This window comes from Onychostoma macrolepis, chromosome 14 (assembly GCF_012432095.1).
Source record: "Onychostoma macrolepis isolate SWU-2019 chromosome 14, ASM1243209v1, whole genome shotgun sequence".
Classification (NCBI taxonomy): Eukaryota; Metazoa; Chordata; class Actinopteri; order Cypriniformes; family Cyprinidae; genus Onychostoma; species Onychostoma macrolepis.
The window spans coordinates 16,183,700-16,197,879 of NC_081168.1; the positions used below are offsets into that span (position 1 = coordinate 16,183,700).

Genomic DNA, 14,180 nt, shown 5'->3' on the forward strand with positions numbered 1-14,180 from the left:
AATAGTAGGATGGATGCATAGACGGATGGATGAAAGAAAGAAAGAAAGAAAGAAAGAAGGGTGGATAAATGGATGAATATGGATGATAAAATGAATGAAAGAGAAAAGGAAGGAAGCAAGGAAGGAATAATGACAGATGAATGATTGGATGATGGATGGAAAGGAAAGAAGGGTGGATGGATGGATGGAAAGAAGTAAGGAAGGAAAGATAGATGTGTGAACAGAATAAAGGATAGATGGATGATGATGAAAGAATGAAAGAAAATAGGGGAAAGGAAGCATGGATGATTGAAAGAAAGAAGAAATGATGGATGGATGAAAAGAAAAGATGAGAAAAGGATAGATGATGGAGGGAGGAATGTTTGGAAAGAAGTAAAGATGGATAGGTGAACAGAATGAAGGGTGATAGATGAATGGAAAGAGTGAAAGAAAAGGGTGAAATAACTGATTGAAAGTAAGAAAAATAAATGGATGGAAGGAAGAATAGAATAGAATAGTTGGACGGATGCATAGATGGATAGATGGAAGAAAGAAAGAAAGAAGAAAAGAGAAAAATAAATGGAAGGATGGATGGATGGATGGAAGGATAGATGGATGGATGGAAGGATAGATGGATGAATAGAACAGCATGCATGTATGTATGTAGCCATTCGTGCAAACACCAGCAATCACTCATTTTTGTTGTAAAATAATTGCAAAAGAATGCTAATAAATAAATAGTCATAAACTTCACACTTTGCTTGTGGTTACAGCATGCAGGAGGAAAAACAGAGGCACATTTACAAGTGCTTAAACATTTTTTTTATAGGACAGCTCACCTGCAGACCAAGAAGCTTCTCGCTGGGTTTGATGTGTCTCTGAATCTCACAGGCCACTGGCTGGATGACTTTAATACCGTCCTCATAAAACACATAGAACATGTTTCCAATCCCCAGACCTGTGGTATGACATAGATGAGTTTGTTCAGGGCTCAAATCCCCCTAAAACAAGGGTGACTTCAACATTACCACTATCATATACCTGAGTCCAGACATACCCTAGACATTAATATTGCATTGAAACACAATGCTTACCTTCTTCTCTCCACAGGATGTTAGCCACTGCAAGAGAACACAAAGAAGACTCATGTGAGAGATGTTTGCTGTACTTTACTCATCCAAAAGTTAAAAAATCCATCCCACCAGAGATAAAAGATGAACTCACACTTCTGGCTATAAAAACCTCCCACAGATTATTGCAACAACATTTGTACGTTTTTTGTTTTTTTTGTTTTTTTTCCTGCCGTGGTTTAATGCTGAGAGTTGTGTTTGATTTGGCCAAGTAATTATATTGTGCAACCTGAGGAGCTTATTGATTTGACTCGCTCATGTGTAATCAATACTGTGTCAGCATTGTACATTGAGGTCAGCCTGTGGGGATTTATACACTCATGCACAGTCGCCAACCACAGCGTTCACACAGAGGAAACAATGTGCATTAGGGTGAAAGTCAGAGCTTATCTTTGCATTAAGCGTGATTATTTACACATATCTGCTGGAGCTGTGACTAGAATTACCTTTTAAAACACTTAAACTTTGGAGATTGAGATCAGTGCCTTACTAACAATGATCAAATACCTATAAAATGGGTCTTATGGCAATCAAGCGGCTTAGCAAAGTGTCGCTGAAGCATAACCAAAAAATATCACACACAATTAACTCCTGAATAATTCCAAAAGCATTTTAGTACAGCATACATTGGCTAATAACTACAATAAAAAACACTTCCATTACGAAGAAATGATTCCTGATGGCCTCAGCATTTGTGCTAAAACTAACAATGATGGCCATTACTTGCAAATGTCCGATATGCCATTATTATGCTCGTGCAATATTTGCCACCAAGGATCTATTGATAAATATGACTCGTTAGCAGAAGAGAACAGTATATTATGCCAATAATGTTCAAAATCTCCTCCTTATTACTTTGTGATTGTTCACTAGTGCAGTTTCGTAGTGAAGATGTGACCTCCAACTGTTCCTCAGCAATCTGATTCAATCTCTCACAGTCTGCGAATCAATCTCCCACAATCCACCTGTGCTACAATCCCTGCACCAAGCAATTCTCATTCTGCTCTCTCACTTCATCAAGGAGACAGAAGAGCACAGTAACAGAGCTAGAGTTAATCTTCAAAAAGTCCTTAGTCAAGTTCTTTTTCTATGAGTTAATGCATCGGCACAATCTAAAAGACTTTTGTGAAAAATACTGCCATTGCATCATCAAATGATGAGGAATGTAAAAAAAGACTCAGGAAACATTGAGCTCCGCTACAGAAATGAAAGCAGAAGGGAGTGGTTTGGAGGTAATGTGATCTGGAGTCTTTTCCAATAACACAGAGTATTGACACAATTCATCACCAGGCAGAGGAAATAAAGAATCACAGAAATAAGAGGTTGCTTTCAATGGTGTATGGACACTGGTGAAATAAGGACTCAAAGTCTCCTCTGTTGATATGGGTACACTCTAAAAAAAAAAAAATGGTGCTTTATAGCACTAAAAGTGGTTCTTGGCTCGTAATCATAGGGGAATCATAATCGTAATCATAGTGCTATACAGCACCTTTGCCAAATGGTGCTATGTAGAACCATAAGAGGTGCCATTGCATTGTATTTCTTCAACAAAAATTGTGCTAAACAGCACCAACAGTGGTTCTTCGGTTCGTAAAGAACCTTTAAAGGGGCTTAACAGGTTCTTTGTATGGCAGTGGTGCTATATAGCACCTTAATCACCCCAGAGAACCACTGAAGATCCGCTGAAGAACCATACAGGAGCTTAACAGGTTCTGTATATGGTAGCGGTGCTATATAGCCCCTCAGTCATGCCAAAGAACCGCTGAAGAACCACTGAAGAACCACTGAAGCACCAAGATTTGGTGCTCTACAGCCCCAAAAGTGGTTCCTCTATGATTACGAGCCAAAGAACCACTTTCAGTGCTATATAGCACCATTTTTTTTAGAGTGTGCAAATTAAATTCATATTTGATGTTTATACAGTTTCCATCTTAAAGGAACACCATGTATTTTACACTTTAGACTCAACATGCAACCAATACCATACTATTTTGTATATTGATACTAAAATACTATTCTATGGTGACCGGGAAGAGACATGTTCGGTTTACTTAGATTTGCGTTGGCCACAAGATATTAATTCGTGGGAACGTCATATTAACTTGTGGGACCATGATAATATGTTGTGTACGACCATGATAATACGACGTGACCATGCGAAGTGAAATCGTGGCCTCGAGATGCTATGTTGAGGGAACGACATCCATTTCTCATGGCCACGAGTTTAATGTGCAAAAAACCTGCATCACCTGGAATTATCAGAGATGGATTTATTAATATTTTATTTTGAATTAAGAAATTATTATATTATTTATTATCAAAATGACTACATTATTAAATTATTTTAACCATAGGCCTAGTCTACCGGACTGTATTGCGTATGATGTACAGTAGACAGCATTCGAATGAAGTTTATCATGAATAAACATTACATCAAGTACATAAAATAATATAGCCCTACAAGAAAACATTTTTATCCATTCCACATTTTATCCATTCCACCATATTATTGATTATATTTTTATATTTGTTGTTATGTATTTGATTTATTTTCCCTTCATTTCGAACTTTTTACTTAACATTCTAATTAGTTTTGTAAATAATAGCCTACTGTAAATGCCTGACATGCCAATAAAACTTTGATTATGCTATGACTTACGGGAATTTTTACTGAAAGTGCAGTTTAAAGGTTGATTTTAACATATACTTTATTTTATTTTGGCTAACTAATAGACTATTATAAATATAGTGTTTCATTGAGGAACGAATCATACGCTAATGACAACACAACCACTCATTTATTGTCACATATGGATGTAAATACAATCATTATATCAAAAATTTAAATACAATCATTATATCAAAACTTTATTGGCATAATTGTCAGGGGTTTACAGTATTTGCAAAATATGGTAGCATATTAATAAATACTAGCTTAATTATACAGAATATATAACAATAAATTTTAAAATATAGCCCTAACCAGTTAATATATTATTATTATTATATTAGCCTACAGTTATATAATAATAATAATAATAACAATATACATATATTAAATAAAAAGACACGGTCAGTTAACGGATTTACAAGTCTGTGGGATGGATAAAAATGTTTTATCCATCTGTTATCATCCCAGGTTGCTATGGTCACACAGGTTTGTTTACGCATGAAACTCGTGGCCACGAGAAAAGGATGTCGTTCCCTCAACAAAATTACCTTGTGGCCACGACATATTGTTCCCACGAGTTAATATGACGTTATACGTCGTGGCCACGACAAAACTAAGTGAACCGAATGGTCACCGAACTATTCTTCTTAAATCTTTAAAACATTTTAAGTCTCTTCAAACATAAAAACTCTGTAAAATGCAAAATGTAAAACAAAAAAATGAAAGCAAAATTACTATTATTGTACGATTTTTCAATTTAAAATTAAAAATCAAATTAAATAATTATATATATATATATATATATATATATAAATTTGTAAAATTAAATACATTTAAAAGCTAAACAAAAAAGAAAGCTGCAAAACAACAACAACAACCTGATGTCATATATATATATATATATATACTGTATATAATTTACCCCAGACCTACCCGGCAATTTTTATTTTTATTTTATTGATTATTTTGAGGATTTTGTCTCATAAAAGTTCCATTTATACATTGTATTGCATAATTTAGCTCATCTATCCATCAAAATGGTTCAGGTTAGTGGAACACGGCAGCTGGGAAAAATCACAAACCTTACCTCAAATGCTCTCTGACTGAAAACGCTATGTTCCCAACAGCAGAGTCACATTTCAAGCTGCCGGTGGGAGATAAAGCAGTGGTACGAGTCGACTGTGATGGCGTAACAGGTGAAGGCCAGTGTTGGACTTTAATTAGGTCTCCAACACAACGGAAAACTAATCAAGACAAATGCCTGGGGTCTGCGTTTCTGCTTTGGCTCTCTGAATCATTCATGGACCTATCAAAGTATTCATGAGTTGAGAATGCAACTCTGCGTCTATCACGTTAATGCTCCGTTATGCATATTCCCCTGGTGGTCCTGTATAATTAAAAGAGCGAACACGATTTAATTATGACAATTATGAAGACTCAATAAGTGAATATGCTATATGACTGAAGGATTTGTTGAAGCAACATTTCCCATTTTCTACATGTGGTGTGTAGCGCGTATATGGAAAAAAAATACTATGTATTCAGTAGGTATGGAAGGTCATGCTACTTTACAGATGAGTGCACTACCTTATTTTGCTGGTATTGCTTTCTTTAAACTTTAATACAAACTCCTACAGTCTTTTGGATATTGAGGTTAATGCCCTCAGGTGTAGGGCAACACCTCAGAGAAGGGCTGATGCTGAAATAGACTCCAGAAAATACATTTGATGAAAGAAGGAAAAGAAAATAGCCACTAATTTCTGCCTTAGAGCAGTGATACAGAGTGTAAGGTTCAGCTATCCAGGAAAACTGGCCTTTAGACTCTTTGCACACACAGGATGTGTTCTGGTTGGTTATTATAAACTAATAAGAAAAAGCACTCAAAATTCAGCTGAAGAATTCAAAATCAGCATGAAACAAATGATAACATATGCACTAACATTCAAAAGTTTTGGGGTGGGTCAATTTTTTTTAATGCTTTTGAAAGCTTTTTATGCTCACCAAGACTGCGTTTATTAAAAACAACAACAACAACAACTATATAAGTTATATTGTGAAGTATTATACAATTTAAAATGACTATTTTATTCTTGTGATATTACTCCAGTCTTCAGTGCACAAGACGAAAAGAAGAAAAAAATTGATTTTTCTATTACTTGGTAGTATGTTTCAGTTATGGGTTATATATTTACACAAGTATAAACATGAGTTTTTTTTAACAGATAGTAATGTTTTATCCAATAATAACAATTCTCTCATTCACTTACTCTCAAGTCATTCTAAATCCATTTTACTTACTTACATGCAACACAAATGCATTCCACTCTGAAGCATTCAAACTTTAAAAATAATGCAAAAAGTACATACAGTTTAAAAGTGGTCTGTATGACGTATATGCAATTTGAACTTTTCTAAAGTAATACAAAAGCTCTGGAAGAGAAAAAGACCAATTTACTGAAACCAGCTGTGTGAATTTCTTCTTATAGTAGAGAATGAATTGTTCATTTTTCTGAACTAGGATAAACTATTCATTTAAAAATCAGAAAGAAAGAAAAGGGCCACATGCAATGCATTTTTTTTTTTTAAAGGTTAGAGCTCTGTGCGCTTGCACTGAATGGCAGACGTGAGCATGATCGCTGGCATACCCCAGCATGCAATGGCAAAGAGATGCTGAAATTGTTCAGATGGGCATAGTCTGTGACAGAGCATAACACAAAATTACAGGGTGTGAAATGATAATTCTAACAAGATTCGTACAGTAGACTGCCTGATCCAAACAAAAAAAAAATAGATAAATGGACAAAGTAACCATCACATTTGGCTTTTGGCAAGGCTCTTGCTAACATACAAGGGTTTTGTGTTTGACTGTGGAATTGTGGGTACTCAGAGACATCTTGTTTCTCTGCATCTGTTCTTTTATTTGCGTTCACCATCTCTCATGATAACAGAGGAGCAAACATGGACTCCTATAATCCAACAAGCAAACAGCTGCAGCAGACCACCGGGAGATCAGCACTACTATTGTTTGTATGTTTGCAGCAGGTGGTGTTTATCTGACAGCCTTAAATACTTGGCCAGTATTTTTTCCCCTTGACAAGACAGCAACAGCATATTGTGTCTCTTCTTCTTAGATGATGAGCGCAATCACACTTGAGTGCTTCGCATCACCCCAGCCTCAAATCACTCGTCTGTTTAAATCGTCCTTCCACAGCTCACAACTGTTGACATTTCCACGCTAAAAATTTATTCTCGGACCAGAGATGTACTCAAATATTAATGTATAACTTGCTGCAGGATTTGCTTTACTACTTAATTGAACCAGAGTGTTTGCATTGCTTTACATGTTTTTGGTGTCAGACTGTTAAAGTCTGAAGGTGAAGTATGTAACTTCCGTGCCACAAGCAGTACTAAATGGAAGTCCAAAAATAATGATGGTTTTCCAAACTGATTTCCCAATAACTCTTTCTTCCAAAACAGCTAATTCTTGAAGTAAACCAATTACCACTGCAATTAATCACAACATTAAAACATACTTTTTAGAAGCACAAAAATTAATTGGAAAAAGAGGCAGAAGACGGTACTAAATGTTGAGGGAACGAAACTACTGACTCTACTACTGAGTATGTATAAAATAACCGTACAATTCCAATAAATAGTTCAATACTAATTAATTCATAATTAACATTAGGTTTATATGTATATACCATTTAAAAGTTTGGGGCCAGTACATTTATTTATTTTTAATTAATACTTTTTTTCAGCAAGAATGCATTCAATTCATCAAAAGTGACAGTAAAGACAGGCAACAATAATATAATAATATAATATAACAAGATTTCTATTTCAGTTAAATGCTATTTTGAACTTTCTAATTATCAAATATTCTTAAAGATGTGTTTCACTGTTTCCTCTAAATCATTAAGCAAAACAAATGTTTTCAACATTGATAATAAGAAATGTTTCTCGAGCACCAAATCAGCATATTAGAATGATTCCTGAAGGATCATGTGACACTGAATACCTACCTGGTCTCATGGCATTTACATACCTGGGTGCATTTTTTAGCGTGACATGAAATACGTACAAATAAGTACATATCACTGCAGTTTCCAAAATAAATGAACACTTTCACACAAATTTACAGAGTTGCGATTGATAAAGCGTCATTTTCTTACAATTACTTGAAGAATATCATGCTATGACTTCAAAACAATATTAATATGCTGGGAGATTTGAAAACTGATGCTTTTGAACGTTAGCATTGTACACATCCAGCTTCATATCTATGGGTTTTCATAGATGATAAGTTTGTTCGGTAGCTCACAGAGTACGGAGATGGACTTAGGAGACGAGAAGCACCGGTTCGAGTCCCGTGTAACTACGGTTCAACAAAGCAGTTCAAATCTGTGTTAAAGGAAGTTCAAATGGCACAGTTGCATCAGCTAATACGTTTTTATATCAGTTTTGCATTTGTTAACACTATCGGGTAGGTTTAGGGGTGGATTTGGTGTAGGCCATATTTCCAACACGATAGAGCATTAACTTTTAGCTACAGTCCCCGGATATTTGAATTATGAACCGCCGCAATACGTATCTGAAGCAACGTAATAAAAAAACACCAATACGTACCAATATCTGGCACGTAATAAAACGTGCCAGGGTTCACATATTGAACCTGTGTTTTAGCGCCAATCAGTGGACATTTCTATTAAAAACTGCAGCGAAACGTGCAGCAAGGTACGTAAAACGGTGTCGCACAAAAAGTGCACAGAGGTACGTATTTTTATGAGACCAGGTTGCTGAATACTGGAGTAATAACTGCTGAAAATTTTGCTTTGCCATCACAGGAATAAATGCAGCCTTGGTCAGCATAAGAGACATTAAAAATTCTTACTGGTTCCAAACTTTTAATAGGTAGCATCCATAAAAGTTTTTAACCAGTTAAACCTGAAGTCAATATGTTGGCCTTATTGAACAAACACAGCAATATTTGAAAATGGCAGCTAGAAACCATACACTCTTTAGGCCATTAGAAACAAAAGCATATAGCATACTATCATTGCAGTGGACTTTTACTCAGTGGCCCTTAAGATTTGACTTTTTTTGGCGGACATCCAATTTCATGATCTCTAGAGCACCTTGGCTGGGCTGAGGGACACTGTCTGACCTTTAAAGCTTGAGGAGAGAGAGAGAGAGAGAGAGAGAGGACCAAGATCATTATCTCCCCTCTGAGTGCAGTGTGTTTTTTCCCACTGACCTGTAGAACGGCTCTGACCCCAATTGCTAATGGCTGACCACCAACTTCACCTTGTTTTGCCCTTTAGATGTATGATTACTTTTATCATATGCCCCCTACAACCTTTCAGAAGCTGTAATCCTCACTGTACATTCAACAACCAACACACAACTTTGTGCTATGAATCCTAGCTTTTACTGCTCTGTATCAGTGGTCGTCGTTTGTAACCAAACCTCAATGGAAGCGAATTTCAGGCATGCACTGTACTGTATAGAAACCACATCTCCCATTCATAAGTTACGCAACAACAAGGAAAAATGCATTACACAAAGCTGAAGCAGCATGCTAAAGGCTCATTGATATCAATAAGAATGATTTTAAATGTAGTGCTTGGGCACAAGTTGGAAATGTATTTGCCGGGCTGGTGCGCTCTGTGGAAGCAGGGAGCCGTGTATCATCCCAGGCTTATGAGTTCAGACCTGCCGTTGCAGGAATAATGCAAGAGGAAATCCCAGCTGACAGTGCAGGATTGTTCCTCTCATGCACAATGAAAGCAATAGCACAGACTATCAAATCCAACCATTTAGCCCGGTTTTAACACAAGAGAAGTATCAGAGCTACTTGTGACACACACTAAAGCATTAAAAGAACAGTTCACACAAAATTCAATTATTCGCTCACCTTCATGTTGATCAAAACCTGTATGACTTTTTCTTCTGTGGAAGATTAAAGAATTATAACTAATTTAGCTGTATGCACTTTGAAATTAATAGTGCAATGAATAATAGTGCAATAATGATGCAAAAGCACCATTAATGTATCATAAAAGTGGTCCATTTTACTTACGTAAGCTATACAATAGTTTTGTGTGACAAGTCTTGAATCATAGAAAATGTTGATGGCCTAGATCTCCTAGAGAGATATAATACAGAGTAATTACATAATTAAGTACTTAGTAGTAGTAGCCGCTAAACTTACCATGTAACTAAGTTATGAAACAGCCCGTACTTACAGTTTGTAATTATGTAGATGTAATAGGCAGCTTCTGTTACACATATGTAACAGACCGAGTCTGTTACACAGCTACTTGTACACTTAAGTACAATCTTGATACACTTTATTTTAAGTAGCTTATACCTGCGTAATATTCAGTAATTGTAATGTAATTAGAAAGGTGTTACATGTATTTAAACTGTGTTCTGGTGGGTTAAATCAAACTAAGGTGCAGCTGGATAAGGTGTACAGTACAGATACACATGAAGTACACTTAAGTACAATCTTGATACACTTTATTTTAAGTAGCTTATGCCTGTGTACTTACAATTATAATTACATTGTATAAGTCTGCAACACATATGTAACAATCTTTTGGTTACATAAGTAGCTGTGCAACAGACTCGGTCTGTTACATATGTGTAACAGTAGCTGCCTATTACATCTACATAATTACAAACTGTAAGTACAAGCTGTTCCATAACTTAGTTACATGGTAAGTACATTTTGTTTCATGCAAGTACAATGGCTACTACTAAGTACTTAATTAGGTAATTACTCTGTATTATGGACACCTTAAAATAAAGTGTTACCCTTTATTTTAAGGTGTCCTTGTTACAGTGTAATTATACATTTAAGTACTGACTGAGTAATATTAATTAACTACTTATACTTACTATATGGTTAGGGTTTCTTACTTGCATGCAATTATGCATAATTAATTGTTATTATAATAGCAAGCACATGTAACATGTTTAACAAGGACACTTTAAAATAAAGTGTTACCACTGATAGTAATAAATACTATAATAATATACTAAAACTAATACTATAGTAATATATAAATAATACTAAAATAATGCTGCTGTAGGGGAATATTATCATTCAATAACTGCATAGTTTTGTTTGAGAAACAGACCAAAAAAATCAAACACTTGGAATATAGTAGCCATTTGGACTATTTTAATGATGCATTTTGAAGATTAAAGGGGTCATCGGATGCCCATTTTCCACAAGTTGATATGATTCTTTAGGGTCTTAATGAAAAGTCTATAACATACTTTGGTTAAAATTTCTCAATGGTAGTGCAAAAAACACCTTCTTTCCCCTGTCAAAATCAGCTCTGTTTTCATCAAGCCATTCTAGTCCATGTTGCTTTAAATGCTGAGCTCTGCTGACCCCGCCCCTCTCTTCCATGGAGTGACGAGCAGACTGTAAACTTCAGCTGTGAAACTGGCTAACTAGCACGTTATTAGGAAAGGCGATTTGCAAAGTTTAATAAAAAACCCTTATACTCACTTCTTCTGTAGATGAAGCTGGATGACAAATGATTCGCGCAAACAGACGCATTTAGGCATATTGGGGATGCTAGCATTCCCTTCAGAACGAAAGTAACGTTAATCCTCTGCGTCTTCAGTGGCTCAGATGTCGGGAGTAAATGACAACTGCTATATTCATTATTACATCCAACAATAAAACACCTCAATCGCTTAATCGCTTTAACACACATTTATGTTCAAACAACTTGTAAAGTGAATTTTGCATCCGATGACCCCTTTAACGCTTCAATCACCATTCACTGCAACAGCATGAAAAAACAAACCAACAAACCCAAGTGACCAACAAACCTGCGAACTGTTTCTTTGAACACCAACAATGATGTTGCTTTTGTGTCCAAATGGAAAATATATTCTAATACAAATTATTTGTGACATCACACCTATGAGAATGTTCTCTAACATAGCAGATCATATTAGTCTGCTTGAGGAGAAACTATGAGTGAGACAGTCTACTGCGAGCGTTGATCCAGACAGCTGGAGGAGTTCACCTGTCAGAGAAGAGATCAAAGGGTCTGGATGAACTGACTTCAGATCAGTGGGCAGAGCAGTAGTGAATCTGTGTAAATACTGTCATCCATTATGCATGCGCACAGACAGCACTGTCTCAGGTTTTATGACCTGTGAGGAAACCATGGCCTTCTGCGTGCACAATGCATTGCGTGATCATATCTCGCTGAACTACAATAGCTAGACCTCTGAACTCGGTCTGCGGACTGCATATCCCAACACCTCCACAAAACCATGAGAGAAACTGTGACCGATGAGTGTATGGTGACCTGTAAGGTTACTCTGCATCCTTTAACTGCCCACAACTTCATGGCTTCAATACAATAAACCTGACTGTATCCATAAGCATTCATATAGACACACATATACACTACTGTTCAAAAGTCTGGGGTCAGAAATGAATACTTTTATACTTTTAACAGGGACGCATTAAAATGATCAAAAGTAAAGTGTATATATATGTATATATATATATATTAGTGCTGTCAAAGCGTTAATAACGAGTTAACGCAAATTCATTTTAACGGCACTAATTTTATTAATGCGCGATTAACGCAGTGCACATTTTCTGTTTGACCCGTGGCCTAGCCTGTAGTTGGAGAAATGGAGATGCACAGTGTTGCCAACTTAGCGAATTTGCCCCCTCCCCCTTCAAAAAAGTGCCTAGTGACAAATCTTTAGGGTTTACCCAAATCTTATTTAGTTTCTGAGACTCGCCGGTACTGCCGCGCGAGCGCGAGGGCTTGCTTTCCCAGTGTGTGCACACACCTCTCTCTCTCTCTCTCTTTCTCTCTCCTGCTCTGTTTAGTGAGCGGCTGAGAGGAGCAGTGCTTTCAGTTAAACACAGATATTATGTTGCTTCTGTAATTTCCCATGCAAGTATAGCCAAAATCACAGCACAGTTATTGTCATTATCTTATGTGTATTTGATTTCATCAGATGACGGCTCGATTATCAGGATTTTTGTGCAGATTAACATATTGGAAGGGAGAGCTGGTTATGTAGCCTTAATGGGTTGCGTTTCAGTCACTATTTCATATTCATTCCGTTGTCTGACAACAGAAACAGTCAAATATATCAATGAAAACAATGAAGTTTTGTTGAGAATTTAGCTGCATCAAAATACAGTATGTGGGCACAGAGAGGCAAACAAATCTAATAATAAATAATAAATGTACATTTTGCATGTTCAGAAGAAGTGAGCTGCCCTGTTGTGCAAAAATTGTAAACAAGGTTTGTGTAAGTACATTTCTCAGTGCAAAGAAAGAGAAGTAATGGGAACCTGGTATTTCTTTTTTCATGTGTCTACATGAACAAGTTCTTTGAAAAACATCTATGACCTTTAAACATGTCTAGTCTTCATGCTCTAGTCTATGTTGACTATGGTGTCAATGATAATAAACATATATTTGCATAAAGCATCCATATTTGTCCATATCCATGTTGATTAGAGTATTAAAAACTGGAAAAGTATTAATTTAAGGTACATTTAGAACAAATAAAAATGTTTTTTTCATACATTTTAATATAGTGTGCCATAAAACTGCTGACAAATATTGAAATATCAGGCCTCTGGGACTCTACTTCCATTATTGCATCTCGTTCTATTATTATCTAAAGTTATCTGAAGTTTATAAACTATTAACGTTCAGTCTGATGAATAATTCAAAGAAACAGGAAGTGAAGTTCCATCATAAGGACAGATGGGCTGCACTTCATGACTTATACATACACGTTTTCCGAGCGGAGTCCTCCACGAATAGAGAGGAGATGTCCTCGTCCACTCCCGCCTCGTTACGGGCAATGCACGTATAGGCGCCGGTGTCCTCGAAATGGACGTTACTGATGTGCACCTCGCTCCCGTTAGCTGGAAAGGAAAAAAAAAAGAATGAAGGAAACCCAAAAGTGAACTTTTCCTCCATCACTTCTAAATCACTTGAGACAGAAATGGCTCTATTTATGTAAGTTCTTCTAATGGGATGGTAAAAAATGTGTTTGATAACGGCTGAAACATTTATAGTGTTCTCAAGTTGTCATGTTAGCTTTAGTCTGAACAGCTGACTTTGGAGGAATGTTTGTTGATGAGAGGCCCCACAGGGGGGATTGTGGGATTGAGTAAAGATCTAGATCATGACAAGCACGTCAATCACTGCTACAGTGCAACCAGCAGGCATCACGGCTATATAAAGCTTCTTCAGAATGACAAGATCAATGTCTGCTTGTGTAAAGATATGGGTACATTTTTTTCCAATGTGAAATAAGCTAGTGTAAAGCTTTTGTTGAGAACAGAGTACTGTAGTGTCATTAATCTTGGGAATTCGCTG

At 36.3% G+C, this 14,180-nt stretch overlaps 1 protein-coding gene across 4 annotated transcripts in view; it reads right to left on the bottom strand.

The window, feature by feature from the left end:
* fstl5 (follistatin-like 5) overlaps nt 1–14,180 on the bottom strand; it is a 124,457-nt gene that overhangs the window by 14,957 nt on the left and 95,320 nt on the right. For all 4 annotated transcript variants that reach the window (XM_058798067.1, XM_058798066.1, XM_058798065.1 and 1 more), the window contains 3 exons: nt 13,589–13,723; nt 1,074–1,100; nt 819–937 (listed from right to left, as the gene is read on the bottom strand). In XM_058798067.1, the coding sequence (XP_058654050.1) occupies nt 819–937; nt 1,074–1,100; nt 13,589–13,723 (281 nt within the window). The remainder of the gene's footprint in view (nt 1–818; nt 938–1,073; nt 1,101–13,588; nt 13,724–14,180) is intronic.